General features: G+C 47.6%; 1 protein-coding gene across 3 annotated transcripts in view; it reads right to left on the bottom strand.

Moving 5' to 3' along the window:
- ZFAT (zinc finger and AT-hook domain containing) overlaps nucleotides 1-22,979 on the bottom strand; it is a 295,248-nt gene that overhangs the window by 224,787 nt on the left and 47,482 nt on the right. For 2 of the 3 annotated variants that reach the window (XM_075581826.1, XM_075581827.1), the window contains exon 2: nucleotides 16,838-16,999. In XM_075581826.1, the coding sequence (XP_075437941.1) occupies nucleotides 16,838-16,999 (162 nt within the window). Of the gene's footprint in view, nucleotides 1-14,954; nucleotides 15,140-16,837; nucleotides 17,000-22,979 lie in introns of those variants that run through there. The other variant, XM_075581828.1, reaches the window with a different exon arrangement.

Genomic DNA, 22,979 nt, shown 5'->3' with positions numbered 1-22,979 from the left:
GTCCCCTCTGGAGTGGGAGCTATTCCTCCTTGCCCATCAGGGGGTAAGGGGGTTAAGGATGGGCTCTTGGGGCCTCAAGCCCCTTGGGTCTAATCCAGGGAAAGAGGAGAATGGAATGGCTGTGAACATCTTAATAAACACTGGTTGTACCAGCATATGCCTATGTGTGTTTATGGAGGAGGGCTTGTGGGGAGAACTCCTATCCCTGGCAGGAGCCCTGGAAGATGGAGGTGCTGCACTGGAAGATCTGAGCTAAGAACCTGTCCTGTTGAACCTCCCTATACCATCTGCGGAGCACTGAGTCTGCTGTGAGCCAACAGGTATGCACCACCACACCGGTAACATGTGGCACTTATCCCAGAAGAGCAGATCTCACTTAGGGGAGGGGGGAGGTGGGGGGTGGATAAGGGTGCTACACTTGCAAATTGCTGTCAGGCCCATGATATCTGCATATTTAATAAAGCCCTAAACCCAAGTGGTTTGTCACCTCTCTCTGTGATGCTCAGGGGATATTTAAAGAATGTAAGGTTTTCTTTGAGACTGACAGTTCATGATCTGGGTATCGTCTACAAACTTCCATACTATACATTTTTCCCTTTTAATGGGTCATCATGATAATATCATGAGATATTATGTATTTTAATCCATCTGGTGCTTTAGAGGTTAATGGTGCAATCTGTTGGGTTAAAAATGCAATCTTTGGGGTTTATGACTTGTCATGAATCTGTGGGAGCTTCAAAGGGACTTAATTGAAGTTGGGTGCTAAAAATACAAAGCAATGGTTTATGGCCTGGTAACACCTTATGCAAGCCTAGTATTAAAAACTGTTAGAATCTAGAAATAAGAACATATGTTTTGACAGAACTGGAAATAAGTTGTTGCTATCCTATACCATCCCAAAGATGTGAAACATGGAACCAGGGGCTTGACAGCGACGCTGACGTAAATCATTTTGATATTTGCCTTCGTGGCAAAGAGACGAATGTATTAAGACCACATATGAGCGGTCTCACAGGTACTGGGGGACAGATATTAATTTGTCACTCAGGTTTAGGGGTAAGACAGTTATGCTTAGTCATGTTGCGTCCTCCATGAATGACTGAATGCATTGATGTGACTCACGTTTGTGTATTAGTTAAGGAAAATTATGAGTGCGTATCTACTGAGGCAAAGTTTAAAACGCCGGTTTGTAAAGGTTTTTATCTTACTCTGTCATAAAACTGTCAATCTCACAGCTGATTTACGATGGGAATGGGCTTCTATTGTTTCAAAAAGGAGAAATAATGTATTTAAGTAATAGCAATGTATTAGAAAAATCAGATTTCAACAGAGGTGTGTTTGGACCAAACACGTGATATCTCATGTTCTGTACCAGTGAGCTCTCTGGGAGAAAATATATGACAACTGGTAATATATAGGATTTTCTTTTATGTTATATCCTTTTTATTTTGAGAAAATGATCTGCATTTATTGTAATTGTATGTTCTTGTAATCCTTTTTTCTGTAATCTAAGTACTGTATTTTTATATATGTCAAAACATTTAAAAAGTAAAGCTTTTGGCTCTGAATGAACTATTGCATGCTCTGGAGAGCGTATTTACATTTTCGGACACATTTTGTACAACGGATGTTTGTGTGTTAAAGTGCATAGTTTGTTTTCTATAATAAACAGGGACCTGGCACCATAGCAATTATTAATATTACATAGTTTATTTGCATATCTCGGGTGGTGGAAGCGTATGTATGTCTTTATTTATATAGCGCCATTAGTGTACATGTATAAATGTGATGGCAATTGAGTAAAGGGTTAATATTAACTCATTGGAGGTACCTTGCTGTGACGGTTCAGGGGATTCGTGCTTCCCAATGTGTCCCCGTCCCCCCTGCTCCCTCTGCCTCTGACCTTCCCCCCTCGCTTCCTCGTCCATCTGTCCCTTCTTCCCACACCCGTTCCTCTGCAGAATACCCAGATGTGCATCCAGCTGTCACGCACGTTCCCCGCAAGGTGCGCACACATCTCCAAACACCCGATCCCCTCCGCGGCACTCACAGCTTGCGGCGTCTCTCTGTTCCCCCACCTGCCACATTACCTCCTTCTGCCACTTCTCCTACTCTCTCGCCTTCCTTGGCGAGCGTCCCACGGCGCGATGCTCCTCACGCTCCCTGGCACACAATGTGTGCGCGCATCCAACCCTTACAGAGGGCGCGCACACACGCTCCAGATATAGGCCTTCCCAGAGCTCTGGCTCCGCCTCCCATAGCGTACAAGCCATATCCCTGTGTGATTTACCTGTCTCCTCCCTTGCTCTTTCTGACCTATCCCTGCAACCTCTCACTCAACCCTCTGCTCCTCCTTCCTCTCCCATTGGTGCTCCCTCCTTTATAGTCCGTCTGTCCTCTAGCTCATTGCTCTACATAGCTTCTTGTGACCCCTGTGTGTGCAGTCTCTATGCTTGGCTCTCCTGTCTCTTTCAGCGCTGGTTCCTGTCCCTGCTTACCTTTGGATCTCCCTGGCTTGAACTCTGCTTTGAATTGGACTACCCTGCTTTCTCCTGCCCTTGAACCCTGCATTCGGATACGACTACGCTGCCTTCTCCAATCCTTTAACACTGGCTTACGGACATCACCACGCTGCTCTCTATTACCCCTGAACTCTGGCACACGGACATTACCATCCAAACGCTGGCATCCTGGACATTGCAAGTATACGTTAACCCTTTCTCAACAGGCCAGGCAACGCATTACCACACTCCGGGCATGCCCTCACTGCTGTGGGTGCGTGTTATAACCTTACCCACCTCAGTACTGGGGACTGGCCAGGTCTGCGGGCATACAGGCGTTACATTATGCAGAGCCCAATAAATGCAGACCCCCCTGAGGTGGGCCAAGGTGTTTCCTTGGAACAGTTACAATTTGTCAGTAGCCAACTGACCACTGTCTCGCAACAACTTGCTAATCTGTCTCTCCAGGAAACCCCAGCTGCCCCATCACCTCCTGTCTCAGTGACCTACGGTAACTCAGGGCCACGTATACCACCTCCCAACCGGTATGATGGGGACACTCTCGCTTGCCGTGGATTCCTAAACCAATGCGAGGTTCAATTTGAAATGTCTCCCTCTCTTTTTCCTACCGGCCGTACCAAGGTGGCCTACATTTACACCTTACTCACTGGCGACGCCCTCGCTTGGGCTTCTCCCCTCTGGGAGCACAAACCTGAGTTGACCCAGGACTATCTTAAATTTAGGCATGAATTTCAACAAGTGTTTGACACTCCCGCACGTAGGGAGACGGCCGCTTTTTCTTTGTTCCATATCACACAGGCTCGAAGATCTGCTGTTAAGTACGCAATAGAGTTCCACACCCTCGCTGCAGAAACTCAATGGAACGATGAGGCACTTGCCGCAGCATATTGGCATGGTCTGTCTGATACTTTAAAATATGATCTCGCAGCTCACGCCCGGCCGTCCTCTCTGGAACAACTAATTACACTCAGCATACGTATGGATCAACGTACCCAAGAACGACGTCACGAGCGACACTGTTCCCGTTCTCTTCCTCCTCCGTCTGTCTCTCATAGGTCTTCTTCTTCGCCCTTCCTGGCATTGGACGCTCCTGAGCCGATGCAAATCGGTAACCAACAACCACGGGCTGCGGAGAGAATGCGACGTCGTCAGAAGGGACTCTGTTACTATTGTGGTTCCCCAGAACATCGGCTCCAGAACTGTCCCCTGAAGCCGGGAAACGGGAACACCCAGTAAAGGTAGAGAGGCTTTTACTGGGTACAATCTCTTCTTGCCCCTCTCTCCCTAAGGATCTCCCAAAGAAACTCATGCTTCCTGTAACAATGGCGGGCCCTGACCTTCTATTAGATGTAAAAGCTTTCATTGACTCCGGGTCTGGCGGTAACTTCCTGGATCACACCTTCGCCTCTGAGAATCAAATCCCTCGGGTCAAGAGAAAAGCGCCCATTGGTCTTGAAGCTATCGATGGACGTCCGCTTCAACCAGCCTTCAACATCTGGGAGTCCATCCCACTCACATTGACCACTGCGGATGGTCATAAGGAGGTAATAGTTTTTGATGTCTTCCATTCTCCTACCGTCCAGGTTATACTGGGATTGCCTTGGCTACAGCTCCACAATCCGCGCATAGATTAGACCGACGTCTTGCCTATCCAATGGCCTACCTCCTCCGAGGCAGTGTCTACCACTCCTCCTGCTGCTGTGTTCGCTGGTTTGGATACCATCCATTCCAACCTGTCCATTCTGCCGACAGTGTATCACGAATTCCTGGATGTTTTCAATAAAGTACAAGCTTAGGTACTGCCTCCCCATCGTCCCTACGATTGCTTTATTGATTTAATTCCAGGAACCATCCTCCCGAAGTCAAAGTCGTATCCCTTATCCGTTCCTGAAACCGAGGCTATGATGTCTTACATCCAAGAAAATTTGGAGAAAGGATTCATCCGCAACTCCACCTCCCCCGCTGGGGCAGGCTTCTTCTTCGTGACCCTGTAATCGACTTTCGCGGACTCAACAAAATTACGGTAAAAAAACGATATCCTCTTCCCCTAATTTCTGAACTATTCGACCGTCTACAAGGAGCTTCTATCTTCTCCAAACTCGATTTAAGAGGGGCTTATAACCTCATTCGTATAAGAGATGGGTGTCACGAGAGCTTGCGACAGGCTGTAATTGTACACCAAAAACTATATATATAAATATATATATATACCTGGGTTTGAACTGGGACGAGACTTAGATATGATAAATAGAATTTATTCCTTGATAAAGGTGAACACAACAGATTATACAATAACAGGCAAAATATAGACACTTACGTAAAAGATGAAAATAATGAAAACAGTCCCATCTGAACTGGCAGTTTCATCCAGCAATCAGCCCAAGACATTACAATGGAACAGGGAAGAATACATTTACAGGTTATAACAAGGGTAAAATCACATTTCTGGGCCTCAGCCCAGTTAACCCCTTGTCTCCCTGGCGACGTTAGAGGGGGGCCCTTGGGGGATAACCCCGTTAACCCCGGGCCAAACCCTCCCTACCGCCACACCTCCCCTGCTCAAGGGCCCCTGGTACCCCAGCGGCCTCCCCATGGCCCTGGGATACCACTGGCGCTCTTGACGCACTCAATACGTCCTGAGGGATTGGCCTGGCAAAATTGTCCTCCAGCATTGACCAGTACACAGTGGATGGTAAAGTCCAGATCTTGGGGAGCAGGGCTCCACCTTGGCTGCCGGGCATTCTCCTTTGCCTCCCTCTGCCCCCCACCCAGTGCCTTGGGAACCAAGTCCGTGGTGAAGGGGCCCCGGTGCAGTCCAGGCTGCACACTGCCCAGAGACTGGCATGTCTCTGCATCTGCAGGAGACCAGCTATCCAGCACAGACCGTCGCTTTCCTGTCAACCAAGTCTGGGAAAGGGCTATGTCACTATTCTGTAGGGACCCTACCTGCCCTGGCTCTGTGACACCCTGTAGCTGCTCCGCGATACTCATGACTCTCCTCCCTGGCTGCCTATCTACCCACAGCCTCTCCTTTGGGAACCCAGGGGTTTCTGTCAGAGGGGTCACTCCTGGCCAGTCAGAACAAGGGACCTTCTGCCTACCTAGCCCATCCCTAGCTTCTGCCAGCTGCCTCACACCCCACTGATCTCCTATCTCCCCCTGCTCCACGGTGCCTCCCTGCCTAGCCTCCCCTAGGCCCAGCACCTCAGCCTGCTGCTTACCTCCCTGCAGCCCACCTGCACTCCTCTCCTCCCTGGGCAATCCTAACCCAGACCCTGGAACTACCTGAGTGCACCTACCTCCCTGACCTTGTCTCCCCCTTACCAGGGATGAGCTCAGGGGCATCTCTCCAGATGCAACCGCCTTAGCGCTTGGCTGGCAGGTATCCCTGGGGTGGCACAAGCCTGCCACTGCCCCGGATACCCCCAGCCCATAGCTAGGCTGCAACAGGGGGTTGCTGATCTGAGAAACCCCCTGGGGCTCTGCCAGGGTAACGGGAAACTCTAGCTGCAATACCTGATGCTTTCCCTCCCTGGCTACCACTAGCCCTCCTTCTCTCACTGAGATCTGCTGCTGGCTACCTACCTGCAGCCTCCCCTCACTCCGCTTCTCCCTAGCTAATCCTAGCCTGGACCCTAGGGACACCTGAGTGAGGCCATCTCCCTGACACTGTCTCCCCATTACCGGGGATGAGCCCAGGGGCATCTCTCCAGATGCAACCGCCTTAGCTCTTGGCTGGAAGGTAATCTGGGGGTGGTCTAACTGTGCCACAACCCCTGGTACCTCCAGCCCATAGCAAGGCTGCAACAGGGGGTTGCTGATCGGAGACACCCCCTGAGGCTTTGCCAGGGTAACGGGGAAAACTGGCTGGCTCACTCGCTGCCTTCCCTCCCCGGTTCCCACTGGCCCATCCAACCCTCTCCCAGGCAATCCTACCCTAGAGCTGGGTGCTAACGGGGCTAGCCCCTCTCCCTGAAGCTGTGCCCCCATTACCAGAGGTGAGCTCAGGGTTGCTGGTGCAGATGCACCCACCTTAGCTCCTGGCTGGCAGGTAATCTGGGGGTGGTCTAACTGTGCCACAACCCCTGGTACCTCCAGCCCATAGCAAGGCTGCAACAGTGGGGCTCTTAACTGAGAGTCCCCTTGCTGCTCTGCCCAGGTAATGGGGAAGCCTGGCGGCCCTACAAGCTGCCCTTCCTTCCCCTCCCCTGGTAACTGATGCGGGCTACCTACCTGCAGCCTCCCCTCACTCCGTTTCTCCCTAACTAATCCTAACCTGGATCCTAGGGACACCTGAGTGAGGCCATCTCCCTGACACTGTCTCCCCATTACCGGGGATGAGCTCAGGGTTGCTGGTGCAGATGCACCCACCTTAGCTCCTGGCTGGCAGGTAATCCGGGGGTGGTCTAACTTTGCCACAACCCCTGATACCTCCAGCCCAGAGCAAGGCTGCAACAGTGGGGCTCTTAACTGAGAGTCCCCTTGCTGCCCCGCCAGGGTAATGGGGAATCCTGACTGCCCTACCAGCTGCCCTTCCTTCCCCTCCCCTGGTGCCCCTATCTCCTGCCACCCCCCAGTCACCCCTAGAGTGAAACAACAGGGTACAGTCATAGGGAAACATAAGTCAGAGTCAGTCTGCGACTTGGTCTGGCTTACCTTGCTGGTCCCCGCAGAGACCGCCGCCTTCGTTGGTCCCAATTGCAGGGGGACTGGAGCGGCCGCCGCCGGCCCCATCTGGGCTGGGCAGCGCCGGGCCGCTGCCGCAACAGCACCCGGGTTGGGTACAGGTAAAACGGTGCAGGACAAGGGTCCCAGGTCTTTGTGGAGGAACTTAGCTCCATGCAAACTTGGTAAAATAACCCCCTCCCGCAACCCCTGTCCCTCCCCCCGAATAAAACTGCCGCCGGCAGGATGCCGGAGTGGCGGCGTCTTCTCTGCCGCCGCCGCTGGTTCTCCGCCGGGATCAGGTGGATGGCCGCTGCTCTCCGCCACTGTTGCTGATGCAGCCCGTCCAGGTTCTCCAGGAGACGTCCCGAGGAGGGTTGTCGCCCCGGCTGGGCGGGAGCCATCAGAGGATGCCGCTAACTGGGTCATCTTTTCCGCAGCTCGTGAGCGTTGGCCCTGAGGGGCTTCTTCGCCTGACCGCGCACGGTCAGGGCACTGGGCATTATTGTGGCCCATTTGTTGGCAGTGCCGCAGCAGCTGCCGGTGCTTCTCCGCCACCGGTGGACTAACCCCAGCAAGGGGCAACGGAGTCCAGAGCGGAGTTGCCTGAGCGCCGGGCTCATTCCAGAGCTTCTCCGCCGCCGGTGGACTAACCCCAGCAAGGGGCAACGGAGTCCAGAGCGGAGAGGCTTGAGCGCCGGGCTCTGGGAGGGGATAAGTGGGTCGGATCATCGCCAGCTTCAGCTGCTCGAGCCGCTCAGCCGGGGACATCTCTCCCTGCGCAAACATCAGGGCCAGCAATTCTGGGTAAAATGGACTGGCCGCCGCAACGGCCAATACCTCTCCTGGTGCAAGACCACCCGCTCCCTCCACAAGTCTCTGCCGTCCCGGAGCTGGGTCCCTTCCCTGCTCTCCGGGCGGTGTGATGGTTACAGCAGCTGCAGCTGTGGATCTTTGCTCAGCCTGCCGGGTTTCATGCTCACCCATTGCTGTCTCTCTCTCAGCCTTGCTGGCTGCTGCTCCCCGCGCCGACTTGATGCACTCCTCTGGTCTCAGTGCCCGGCTCCAGTCAGACGGATGGCCGGCACTTTGGTTCTGGAGGAAATGCTTCTCACAAGTAGGGGAACAGTGAGGAGGTGCCATATCTTGTGTTATATGTTGTACACTGTGTGTTCAATATCTTTAGTCCCAGGAACTTGCAATTACCATCAAGTTCCCACTGGATCACAGTACCCCGCAGAATACTGTAATCCAGGTCCAGTTCGGTCCCGCCAGCTGCCACCAGTTAATTACAAGCCTGTCACGAGAGCTTGCGACAGGCTGTAATTGTACACCAAAAACTATATATATAAATATATATATATACCTGGGTTTGAACTGGGACGAGACTTAGATATGATAAATAGAATTTATTCCTTGATAAAGGTGAACACAACAGATTATACAATAACAGGCAAAATATAGACACTTACGTAAAAGATGAAAATAATGAAAACAGTCCCATCTGAACTGGCAGTTTCATCCAGCAATCAGCCCAAGACATTACAATGGAACAGGGAAGAATACATTTACAGGTTATAACAAGGGTAAAATCACATTTCTGGGCCTCAGCCCAGTTAACCCCTTGTCTCCCTGGCGACGTTAGAGGGGGGCCCTTGGGGGATAACCCCGTTAACCCCGGGCCAAACCCTCCCTACCGCCACAATGGGGATGAATGGAAAACCGCGTTTAATACACGATCTGGACATTATGAGTATTTAGTGATGCCCTTCGGGCTATGCAATGCTCCTGCCGTTTTCCAAGAGTTCATGAACGATATCTTCCGGGACGTGTTGGGAACATTTGTTATCGTATATTTGGATAACATTCTCATTTTCTCTAAGGATTTAGAGGAGCACATTCGCCATACCAAACTGGTACTATCTAGGCTTCGCGCTAATCGCCTCTACGCTAAAATGGAGAAATGTTTGTTCCACCAGACGTCCACAGCCTTCCTAGGCTATATTATCTCTAACCAAGGTTTTTCTATGGATACAGAAAAATTGAAGTCTGTCCTCGACTGGCCGCTGCCGAATTCTCTCAAGGCCGTGCAGCGCTTCCTTGGCTTTGCCAATTATTAGCGGAAGTTCATCCGTAATTTCTCTACCATTGCTTTACCCATCACCGCCTTGACTAAGAAGGGTGCTGATCCTACGACTTGGTCTCCTGAAGCAATTGACGCCTTCGAGTTTCTCAAAAAGGCCTTTGTCTCTGCACCCATCCTACGACATCCAGATACTTCGCTTCCCTTCACGTTAGAAGTTGACGCCTCTGATGTAGGAGCCGGTGCAGTACTCTCTCAGAGATCCTCTCCCCAGGAGAAGCTCCATCCCTGTGGTTTTTTTTCTCTCGAAAGTTCTCGTCAGCCGAGAGAAAGTATGATGTTGGGAATCGTGAGCTATTGGCCATTAAATTGGCTCTTCAGGAATGGAGGCATCTTCTCGAAGGCACCAAGGAGCCTATTGCCATCCTCACCGATCACAAAAATGTACTGTATATTGAGGGGGCTCGACAATTAGGATCTCGTCAGGCTCGTTGGTCACTATTCTTCTCTCGTTTCAACTATACCTTTTCTTATATTCCCGGTACCAAAAATATCAAAGCAGACATTCTCTCTCGCCAGTTCGCTACGGAGAACGACTCTAACGAATCCTCTGAATCTATTCTCCCCGCCAAGTGCATAATTTCTGCCAATAATTTTAATGTTTTGGATGAAATCAATAAAGCCCAGGTTCACATTCCCAGGAGATTTAGGGTGCCAGAGGGACGCGTATACGCAGCTCCACGTTTTCGCCACAAGATTCTACTTTGGGGACATTCTTCCAGATTGGCCGGTCTTCCAGGCTTCAAGAGGACAGCGGATCTTATTAAACGGAACATTTGGTGGCCTAAGATGAACAAGGACATTTTTGATTTCACCAGAGCTTGTCCGGTCTGTGCCCAGAGTAAATCCGCCCATCACAAACCTTCTGGTCTTCTTATGCCTCTTCCCATTCCGGAGCAACCTTGGAAACACATCTCTATGGACTTTATTGTCAAGCTTCCCAATTCTAAAGGAATGAATACCATTCTTGTTGTAGTAGATAGATTTTCCAAGCATTCACACTTTATACCCCTCAAGGGCCTCCCTAATTCTGCTACTTTGGCCGATATTTTTTCTAAGGAAATTTTCAGATTACACGGTGTTCCTATTTCAATTGTTTCTGACAGAGGTTCTCAATTCATCTCTAAATTTTGGCGTTCGTTTTCCCAGAGACTTGGGATTTCCCTTCTATTTTCTTCTGGATACCACCCTCAGACCAACGGTCAAACGGAAAGAATGAATCAGACCTTAGAGCAGTATCTCAGATGTTTCGTCTCTGAATCTCAAGACAACTGGGTGGATCTATTAACTTGGGCCGAGTTTGCAATTAACTCTCTTAAAAATGAATCTACGCAAGAGTCCCCTTTCTTCATTAATTTTGGATTCCACCCTAGCAGTCTTCCCCTCTCCTCCCTCCCTCCCTCCCTTCTGGTGTTCCCGCAGCGGATTCTCATGTCTCTACTCTTCAAAACTCTTGGAGGAACATTCTTAAGACTCTACAAACTGCCGTCTCAAGACAAAAAACAAAGGCAGATCGACGACGCCAACCGGGCCCTTCGTTTAAACCCGGAGACAGAGTGTGGTAATCCTCAAAAAATATAAGGCTCAAGACTCCGTCTCTGAAATTGTCCCCGAGATACTTGGGTCCCTTTAAGATCCTTGAGAGGATCAATCCGGTCGCATACCGTTTGGCACTTCCTCCCACCATGAGGATTCCTTCTGTGTTCCATGTGTCATTACTCAAGCCGGTTATCCAAAGTGCTCACTTCCTGGATTGTTCCCAAAAACCCAACCCGGTGACCATTCACGGACAGCAGGAATATGAGGTGCACTCCATAATCGATTCCCGTTGGTCCAGAAACAAGTTATAGTTCCTTGTTCACTGGAAGGGTTATGCTCCAGAGGAGCGTTCCTGGATTCCTTCTCGCCATATTCACGCTCCCAAACTCCTCTGGCAATTTCATTGGAAATTCCCCCAGAAGCTATGGCAGGATCGTCCGGAGATCGATCCTCAAGGGGGGGATACTGTGACGGTTCAGGGGATTCGTGCTTCCCAATGTGTCCCCGTCACCCCTGCTCCCTCTGCCTCTGACCTTCCCCCCTCGCTTCCTTGTCCATCTGTCCCTTCTTCTTCCCGCACCCGTTCCTTTGCGGCATGCCCGGACGCGCGTCCAGCTGTCACGCGTGTTCCCCGCAAGGTGCGCACACATCTCCAAACACCCGATCCCCTCCGCGGCACTCACAGCTCGCGGCGTCTCTCTATTCCCCCACCTGCCACATTACCTCCTGCTGCCGCTTCTCCTGCTCTCGCCTTCCTTGGCGAGCGCCCCACGGCGCGACGCTCCTCACGCTCCCTGGCACACACGGTGCGCGCGCATCCAACCCTTACAGAGGGCGTGTGCACACGCTCCAGATATAGGCCTTCCCAGAGCTCTGGCTCCGCCTCCCATAGCGTACAAGCCATATCCCTGTGTGATTTACCTGTCTCCTCCCTTGCTTTCTGACCTATCCCTGCAACATCTCACTCAACCCTCTGCTCCTCCTTCCTCTCCCATTGGTGCTCCCTCCTTAATAATCCCTGTCTGTCCTCTAGCTCATTGCTCTGCATAGCTTCTTGTGACCCCTGTGTGTGCAGTCTCTATGCTTGGCTCTCCTGTCTCTTTCAGCGCTGGTTCCTGTCTCTGCTTACCTTTGGATCTCCCTGGCTTGAACTCTGCTTTGAATTGGACTACCCTGCTTTCTCCTGCCCTTGAACCCTGCATTCAGATACGACGACGCTGCCTTCTCCAATCCTTTAACACTGGCTTACGGACATCACCACGCTGCTCTCTATTACCCCTGAACTCTGGCACACGAACATTACCATCCAAACTCTGGCATCCTGGACGTTGCAAGTATACGTTAACCCTTTCTCAACAGGCCCGGCAACGCATTACCACACTCCAGGCACGCCCTCACTGCTGTGGGTGCGTGTTATATCCTTACCCACCTCAGTACTGGGGACTGGCCAGGTCTGCGGGCATACAGGCGTTACACTTGCGCAGTCAAAAGGAGAGTTGGCTAGAGTAGCGGTGTGTATAAACCCTGATTGCATATCTAAGTGCCCACTTGAGTGCTGTTCATGACAGGTGGTACATGGGGACGGATTTAGGGGAGATATTACTCATCTGACGGAACTTTGCAGAGGTGAAGGGTGAGGCAGCTTGCGAGTTGTGTATTAATCCTTGTCCTTTAGGGGAGATATTGTCCATTTGAGGGACCTTTGCAGAGGTGAAAAGTGGGACCGCTTGCGAGCGGAGTATTAACCTTTGTCCCATATGCATGGGTGCCATACGTGACATGGGCCATCAATGATAACCCCCAGGTTAAGCTCCCTTTCTAGATCAACACAGAACCGAGAATAGTAAAGACCTGTCATAAAAACAATTCTTATATTTTTAAGACAATCTGTAACCCACGTTAACCCCTAAAGTGCCAGCTTGATTAAAATACTTAATATCTCATGATAGTATCATGGACATCCATTTAAATAGGACTAAAACGGGACCACAGTTGAGATTCGACTAATTTGCAAATTTGTGCAAGCCATTAACTCCCATTCAATAAAGTGGAATTAAATGCTTACAGTTTAGTGCATACACTATGTAAAGTGCAATTAAGGTAGAGAACATCCTATTCTCAACAGAGACCCACTGGATCTGGGAGCATGGAGGTGCCCGTTTAGGTTCATGTATAATAATGTTTTATTGCTAAATAAAGAGCCAAGATTCAGGTTATACAAATTACAAGGAATGTAACAAAGGTTGCCAAAAAACAATGAGAAACCCACAATTGAGAATCTTAAAAGATTTAAAAGAAAATAAAGAATTGCATTTGAAAGCAAGGAGCCCTTAAAAAAAGTTTTCAGCATTAAGAGAGCCTAAAACTAAAAGATATTTAACTGTCAGAAAAGTGCCTTGAAAACAAATAAAATAATGTAAATAAAGCCCTCAGTCATTGCCAGGCCATTATATCTAATATTCAAGTATTCTATTTGTAAGACTTCTGTAACAAAAGACTGATGTAAATCAGACAGTGTTTATAATTTTAAAGGGAGCAGCTTCATGAGATCAGAATGAAGGAATCAAGGAACTAACATGAAATGTTGGAAATAACAAGGAAATGACTGTGACGACTCAGGAGATTCCCTGTACCTCTCTCCCATATCCTGTGAATCCCCCTGCCCTTCTCCCATTGCCGCAGCGCGTTCCCCGTAGGTCCCGTGTACCCACACGTTCCCTGTGCCCCGGCTCTAACCCTCCCCGCTCCCTTGCTCCCACGGTCACGGCATTACCTGTTCCTGTAGGGCCACCTGACCCGTTGCCTCCACCTGGCGTGGTGCCCGCGGTGCGGTGCTCTGCGCGCCTGGTGAAACGTCCGGTGCGTGCACTCCCCCAATCCTCGGAGGGCACGCGCACATGCTCTGCCACGGCACTCCCTGACTCACCTGTCTCTTCCGATATGCCGCTGTACGCCATCGCGCAGTCTAACATCGCGCGCATGTTCCCCTTCGTTGAACTCCGTCCGCCCCCTGCGGTCATCCCTTGCTCCATGCGATCCCTTGCTGGGTTGCAACCAGTGCACGAGCACTCCCACCTTACAGAGGGCGCACGCACAGGATCCTCTTGTCCTGTTTCCCAGGTCTCCGCCTCCCAATCCCTTCAGGCCTTTCCCTTGTCCGCCCCTTCTATCTCCTCCTCTTCTCTTCCTGTCCTATCCTTGTCTTCTCCCACTTCTCACTCTACTCCTCCCCTCTCTCCCATTGGTAACTCCTCCTTTATAATCCCTGTCTGTCCACTTCTTCCCCGCTCTGCATAGTTCCTGTTTCCCTGTGTGTACCTAACCTTTGCTTTGCTCTCTCCGTGTACTCCCTGTATCCTGCTCCTGTGATTTATTGGATCTCCCTGGTTTTGACCACCTGCTCGTCCTGGACTACTCTGCTATCTGGTATCCATGTGAACACTGCTACGCCCTCTACTACGTTAACCTCTGGACTCCTGGATCTGGCACACGGACACGACTATTCTCACGGACAATCCCCAGCGTTGCAAGTATATGCTAACAGCTCTTTCTACAGGCCCAGCAACGCTATACCACACTCCGGGCTTGATCCCACTGCTGTGGGTGTGTGGTATCATACAGTTCCCACCTCGGTACTGGGGTCTAGCCAGGTCTGCGGGCAAACAGGCGTGACATTGACATGCCAACCTAACAATAGTAGCTCACTTGGGAATTTATTCCAGGGTAGTTCAGCCCCTGTTTCTCAAGTACAGTATCGCCCCAAAAAAACTAAAGATTAGTTGCCATCACCTATCGCTCATAAATCCATGCAACTATTACTAATAATTTTGTTATCCAATAGGTATTGCTGAATATTATCCCTTAATTAAACCTTTAAGTGTCTTCCCAACTATTTATGTCAGACTAATATAGAGTCTGGTTGTGATCTAGCTCCCTTTATTCCACTCTTCTGGTACTGAGCCTATGGAAATGTAGAGTAGTCCTTCTATATACCAGTATATATACAGTAACAGTCTAGCTATTACTGAACTTTGCTCCAGAAGAACCCTTGGATCCATGGCATTGGCGACAGGTGCTTTATTTACCTTAATTTTATCAAAGCACCTTTGAACTTCCTGTTAACCAAATGTTAGTTAATGTTGATGATGTGCCTTCCTCGTGTTGTAATATTTTTTTCAATTGAAGACTCCTCCTTGGTATATATAACAGCACATTATTATATGCTCTATTAATTAAGATAGCCAGCATTGTATTCATAGATTAATTTCTTTTTAATCCAGGCAACAAGCACCAACATCACCTAAGAATAATTTGGAGAAAAAAAAACATGAAAGAGCCTCTCTGAATTAGGCATGGCATCAAACTTATGTGCCATCAAACATGACACAAAAATAAAATTGTTTTGTAAAACAAATGAATGAAACCATGGGGTACTCAAAACTACCAATTAATATACTGTAAGCATTAACAGAAAACATCCAGACACAGTGACGTCTATAAAGGTACATTTCTACGTACTGTTGCTTTCTTGCTTCTTCACAGTAGTTAATTATATTCTCAGTGGTTCAATTGCTTAAGTTCATTATCACTACTAAATCTGCAAGCCAATTTTGTGTGGCATGTCAAGTCTATTAGGAAAAGTTCACATGGAAGCGATCTGATAACCTAAAAAGGCATATGCTTTGACAACCCACATCAATTACCCCTTAGAAGATAGCCAGTTCAAAACAAAACTATGATTTTAGGTCAGAAATTCACAGTATCCTTTTTTTCTAAATCAATGCAAATCCCAAACTGAATATATACTGCTGGCGTCCGATTATAGTAAATGTAATGCAACAAACATTCAAAAATAGGCCGTTAAATGACAGGTGATCATAGATCAGTGTTGTTACCTTTATATGAGATGGTTAAATTGACAAATTATAACATAACAAACATTCAATAAATAGTAAATAAGAAAACAGTATACTAAACATTTTAGATATTAATTGAAAATAATTATTGGGATAAGAACTCTTATTAAATGCACAAAATAATGCATTTAAAACTACAGTATATAAAGATCAACCATTATTAACACAATTACTGTGATACAATTAATAAAAAATGAAGTACCTAAATAATACACCTAATTCTAATTGCTAAAAACGTACTTAAAAAATTAAGTTATTGCCAAATATTTTATAGAATGTAGTGAGCTGTGTGTGCCAGTTATAAGTAATGTGAACATCTATGATTCTAAATCTCTACCTCAAACATTAGTACAACTGCAGACCTTCCATGAATCAAATCTGACATACAGGCATACCCCGCATTAACATACGCAATGGGACCGGAGCATGTATGTAAAGCGAAAATGTACTTAAAGTGAAGCGCTACCTTTTTTCCACTTATCGATGCATGTACTGTACTGCAATCGTCATATACGTGTATAACTGATGTAAATAACACATTTGTAACAGGCTCTGTAGTCTCCCCGCTTGCGCACAGCTTCGGTACAGGTAGGGAGCCGGTATTGCTGACAGGCGCATGCGTGAGCTGCCGTTTGCCTATTGGGCGATATGTCCTTACTCGTGAGTGTACTTAAAGTGAGTGTCCTAAAAATGGGGTATGCCAGTACAGTACTGTACAACCAAAAATCTAATCCTAGTATCCCAAGTACTAACTCTCACTGAACGTAACATCCTAACTTGTGAAATAAGTCTTCTTAACTCTACAGGAATGCATTTTATCCCCCCAAATGAGTTTCTCTAATGTTTTCATTCAAACTACACACTAAATAAGTTGCTAATAATGTACTACTGTGATTGTGTTCTGAGTAGAGTTGTAGAACCAGCATGAGGTTTTTTTCTAGGTTCATACCACATTGGTTCCTCACCAATGGTGTCCATGTTTGGCTACTTTGTCCCACTTATTATCCCAGCAGGTGAATTACATGAAAGATTCTAAAACAATTACGACCCACCTTCTGCACTCCTATTGGACGATACAAGCGGTCTCAGTGGAATAATAATGTGCTCGGTACTCAGTCCTTCTTTGGAGTGATTTTCTGTAACATGTGACAGGATCTCCGAATGGTTTGGTGAAAACAAGTTGCAAAGTTTACACATGAAGATGGAACTAGTTCCTAGAAGAAAAAGAAAAAAGAAGACTAAAAATACATGTATTTAAAAAAATATGACAGTGAACAAGAAAACAACATGTTAACATATGACTCTGTTTTCAGACTTCACCCAATTTGTTGCCGAGGGGCCAGGAACGCATTGCAAAATAAATTGTTGCTGTTAAGGGGCTACAAAAGCAGTGTCACTTAGTTGGCCACTTTAGGTAAGTGGCTATTATTATGAGGGGACAAAAATGTTCAATTTAGGAGTCATACAGAATCATTAGGAGCCAAAGTTTTGTTTGGGAGAGGGAGAGCCGGGGGGGGAGGGTGAGTCGAAACGTCACACTTTGCAAAACTCTCCCTACCATTCCCTCCCACCACTGCGATCTTGCTTTGATGTCGCAAAAGTAAAGCAGGATCAGTTGCGTTGTGACCAGCTGCAGTGGCGACGGCGACTGACAGGTCGCTCTCAGCACTGCAAAACACTGTCGCCGGGGACAAGATTTCAGGCGCCTGGGCGACCAGGAAATATCCATTCCTGTATTAATATCATTTTTTATTTATTTGGCACCAACATAATCTGCAGTACGATGTGGGAGGGAGGACAATAACACTGTAAATCAAAAAGAGTATGTATAAGTTAAGACAAACAGAAAATAGGAAGGAGGTCCCTAGAACAAGATGTGTAACCAGCAGTCCAGTGATGATCGGTCTGCCCTCAAACACAAGGAGTGAGTACATGACTGGAGTTACAAGGATCATTAGTTGTTTTTGGTCACAAAGAAATACTGATACCTGTAGTTTGCTGCAGCTGTTCACTTGATGTTCTTTGCTGCATTATTTAGCGACCGTTCATTATATTGAAAATAGGACTCTTTTCTGAACCTGTCATACATTTTGAAACTTGGAGTAAAAACACAAATGCAAAATAGGCTGCTGGTGAATATATTGAATATACACACTGTTTACCTAGCTCAGCTTACAAGTATATATACTTGTAGGTACAATCGAAGGGTTAACAACAATCAATAAACCAAAGAAAAGAGAGAAAGCAAAAGAGAGAAAGCCCTGTCATAATGATCCACTATATACCATTGACAGATCGTGTAATGTAAATGTGATATCACTGGACTAGATTTATTTCAATTAACTATTAGTTAATAATAACAATAATTGCTTGTATATTGCTGCTAGTATTACGTTGCTTTACAGATACATTTTGCAGACACAGTTCCTGCCCTGTAGAGCTTACAATCTATGTTTTTGGTGCCTGAGGCACAGGGAGATAATGTGATGTGCCCAAGGTCACAAGGAGACGACAGGAACTGAACCAGGTTCTCCTGCTTCAAGCTCAGTGCCAGAGTCAGTGTCTTTACTCACTGAGGCACTCCTTCAGTTCAAACATTACCTTTATTTACATATTAAACTATACACAGCTAGCACACTTCAAAATACCCCTAGAGAATATAAAAGGAAAAAAAATATATATATATAGTATATAGTGTTTACTCTCTGACAGCCCCCATGTAATCTTTATTTGGATGGACTTGTGAATGATCTGTTGCAGCATTTTTTGATTCTCTTTATTTTTGCTATGCACAAACATTGGAACAAACCTTCTACAATCTGATGGACACATGCCTCACGCAACCCTGCTACAGCTGAGTATTAACTCTCTTTGCTGTCTGGGCATTACTTGTCCTTGCAGTGCTATGCACTGCTGTATTTTCCATTTGTATGACTCTGTTTGTTAGCATGTCATTAATAGGTACAGGCATACCCCGGTTTAAGTACACTCACTTTAAGTACACTCGCGAGTAAGTACATCTCGCTCAATAGGCAAACGGCAGCTCACGCATGCGCCAGTCAGCACATCCTGAACAGAAATACCGGCTCCCTACCTGTACCGAAGCTGTGCGCAAGCGGGGAGACTATAGAGCCTGTTACAAATGCGTTATTTACATCAGTTATGCACGTATATGACGTTTGCAGTGCAGTACATGCATCGATAAGTGGGAAAAAGGTAGTGCTTCACTTTAAGTACATTTTCGCTTTACATACATGCTCCGGTCCCATTGCGTACGTTAATGCGGGGTATGCCTGTATATTTTTTTTTTTTTTTTTTGCTGCATCAGTTCTCATTGTTTTCTTTTTTTTGGGAATTGCTAGGCAGGGTATGATTATTATTTTTATATCATTTTTTTCCGTTTGCTTTTTTCTTCCCCCTTTATTTTTGGTAATATATTATTTTTCCTGGCTGTATACTGGGTCATTGATCATATACTTTTCCTCCATGCCACAATCCATCATATATCTCTCTATTAGGCATTCATGCCAGTAGGGATTTATAATATTTTGTATTACCTCCAAGGGTTATATTAAACTACTTCGTGTTACAATTTATATTCATTTAGACACATTTTAGTTTTTTTGAGGTAAAATAGAATTCATTCACTAGATTAACAGTCCCCCTTTTATCCGATATATTTTTGATACATATATTTTGTTAGGCTGTCTTTAGTATATTCATGTTTTTAAGTTAGTGTGTCTTGCTGTTATTCCAATAAAAACTTGTTCATTTTTCTGACTCTGCAGTGCATCTGGTTCTTGCAATATAATCTTTATTAGTAGATTTTCTTTAGGTGTAATTTAGAGTTCTAATAAGGGGGTTGTCTTTGTCCTTTTCATTTGTGTGTTCTATATATATTTAAATATATATATATATATATATACAGTGTTCGACAATGCTATACATTTACACGCCCGGGGCGAGTGGATTTAACATCCGGGCGAGTAAATATTGGCCCAAGCAGCACACGTGTTTTTTTTTTTACATTTCTCTGCTCGCGCTGGAAAAAAAAAACTCCCCCTACCTGACAGCTGATTGGCGCGCGCTCCCAGGCTTTGTGGGCGCGCGGCCAGGCTCTATATGAGCCCGCCCCTAACGAGCGGCCATTCTTTCTGCCTGGAGCTCTGTTGGAGGGTAAGTACTCTCCAATCTCTCCATGCTGCGGCCCCTCTGCTCCTTCCCTGCTTCCTGCAAGACAACCTGCGATCTCCCTGGTCCCCACATGGCTCCCTACTCCCCACCGCGGCCCTTCCCCTCCTCCTATCCCCTTCCCGTCCTCCTGTCCCCTTCCCCTCCTCCTGTCCCCCTCCCCTCTTCCTGTCCCTCGATCCACCGATCGCTGCCCGGGGCGAGAGGTCCCCACTGCTGCAGCCCGGTTGGCGTACGCGGGCGGCCCTCGCCACGTGCCTCCCACCCTGCCTCCCCAAAGCTTATAATATGCACGCCAGCTATCTTCATGACTGCGCAGCCGCCGCATGAGGTGGGGGGGGGGATGTCGGCCCACGAGCTTCATGCCGGCGAAGAAGAAGCAGCCTGCAAACCTGCTTGGCCGCACAATGCGGGACATGCCGGCGAGGGGAGCAGGGCAGTGGCGGCCACGGCGGAGCTGACTGTCCCCTGGGGCGCCTGCTGGGGGACACCTCGCCACGTGAGTCCCACCCACCCTGCCACCTCTCCAAAGCTTCCACTACTCCCGCGTGAGGTATGGGGGGGGGAGGGATGTCGGCCTGCCCCCCCTCCGAGCTGGAGATGGGCGCGGGTGGGTGGGGGAGGGGCGTGGTGGTGCTGGGCGCGGCCTTTCCTACCCCCCCTGTGTGTGTAGAGAGAGAGTGTGTGTGTGTGTGTGTGTATATATATGGGAGAATGGGTGTGTGTGTGGGAGAATGTGTGTGTAACACCACACCCCCAATCAGTAACCCTGCCCCCAGTCACCCCCGCCCCAGTCAGTCACCTACCCAACCCCGCCCCAGTCAGTCACTCACCCACCCCCGCCCCAGTCAGTCACCCACCTACCCCCGCCCCAGTCAGTCACCCACCCCCGCCCATTTCAGTCACCCACCCCCGCCCCAGTCAGTCACCCACCCCCACCCCAGTCATCCACCCCCGCCCCAGTCACCCACCCCCGCCCCAGTCACCCACCCCCGCCCCAGTCAGTCAGTCACCCCTTCCTCAGTCAGTCAGTCACCCCTGCCCCAGTCAGTCAGTCACCCCTGCCCCAGTGAGTCAGTCACACTCTCTCTCTGTGTCTCCCCCTTCTGTATCCCCCCCACACTCTCTCTCTCTTTCTCTCTCTCCCCACCACACTCTCTCTCTCACCACACTATCTCTCTCTCTCCCCACCACTCTCTCTCTCTCTCTCCCCACCACACTCTCTCTCTCCCCCCCCACACTCTCTCTCTCCCCCCCCCCCCACTCTCTCTCCCCCCCCCACACACTCTCTCTCTCTCACTCACACTCTCTCTCTTTCTCACCCACACTCTCTCTCACCCCCTCTCTCTCTCTCTCGATCTCTCACCCCCTCTCTCTCTCTCACCCCCTCTCTGTGTCTGTCTCACACTATGTTTCTGGATCTCTTATTTACCCTATATATCTTAACTGCCCTATACTACACCGAAATAACCTATACTGCTTTCTTCCAGATCTGACTCAAGCTTCACACGGAAGACATCGGAATCCCCCCTAACCCAGAAGACAGGTAGGGAACACCTCCCCTCCAATGTATAAAATTGCGGGAATGAGGTACCTGGACATTGAGGGACTGCGGATCAGGTAAGATCCCAGGCGGGATTGCTGCTTTAGATATTGTGAAGCAGGGACGTCCAGACACTGGTTAAGGGGTTCAGGAAACTAGTCATTCACACCTGGCTTTTATTTCTAGATCCGAAATTTACACACACACACACGTAACAAGGACTAATTGTAGTATAATGTAATACAATAAATACCTTTATGTCAAAAACTAATGTTGTTCTGACTAGGAATTTATTAAATGTATTTTATTTATATATTTTATTTTAAACCGGGTTGGGGGCGGGGTTGGGGGCGGGACTAGGGGCATGGTTGGGGGCGGGACTAGGTGGCGAGTAGATTTTTTGGTTGGGCGAGTAGATTTTTGGGTGATTTGTCGAACACTGTATATATATATATATATATATATAAAGAAAAAAAAGACTGCGCTTGGGTATAGTGTGATAGAAAATGCAATAATAGTATATAATAAATAATAACAATATAAAATGTATATATATGGATTTAGAACCCATATACAGTAAATGAATTCTTACTGTGCAATCAGACAATACATGAATAGATAATAAAAAGATGTGCCGTGGATCCTTGATCAAATTACAAACTTTAAAATGAGTCCTCTGAAGTCCCAAATGAAATCCAATGTGGAAAAGAGTTACACAGAAGCACTGTCAGGATGAAGGCAGCTTCTTTAAAAGGGCACAACGACCTCCCTCTCCACCTGCATAGATAATGAAAGAAAAAAGCGCCCAATCCTAGTGCATTACTGTGCAAAAAGTATTTAATTTCCCAATAAAAATGTTCAAATTGAACTCACAAACAAAGAGAATAAAAAAGCATTTTATGAGTTAATACTCATGCTCCATGGTTCTGTAGCTATCTCCAGCTTCTCACTCAGAAGCATGTGTGAAGAGCTCCCAGGCATTTGGACCTGGCTTACCCTCTGACGACTCTACCCTCTGGACTCCTGAACATTGTGTGTTCTCCGGGGAAGGAAGCTGTGGTGAGCCCAACATCATCAGTCTCTGCAGGCAGAGGCACACGAGGGCTGTACTTTGATGCAGTGGAGTCACGGAGCGGAGCAGAGGAACAGCAACGCCTACAGAACCATGGAGCATGAGTATTAACTCATAAAATGCTTTGTTTGTGAGTTCAATTTGAACATTTTTATTGGGAAATTAAATACTTTTTGCACAGTAATGCACTAGGATTGGGCGCTTTTTTCTTTCATTATTTATATATATATATATATATATATATATATATATATATATATATATATACATGTAGAGGTATCAGTACCGTGTTAGCCGAGCTTCAATAATCAAAAAATAAATAGATGATACCGTTCTGTGGCTAACGAAATGCTTTTATTTGTGTGAGCTTTCGAGATACACTGATCTC

This window comes from Ascaphus truei, chromosome 2 (assembly GCF_040206685.1).
Source record: "Ascaphus truei isolate aAscTru1 chromosome 2, aAscTru1.hap1, whole genome shotgun sequence".
In the NCBI taxonomy this organism is placed as follows: domain Eukaryota; kingdom Metazoa; phylum Chordata; class Amphibia; order Anura; family Ascaphidae; genus Ascaphus; species Ascaphus truei.
This window is presented reverse-complemented; position numbering and strand designations above follow the sequence as displayed.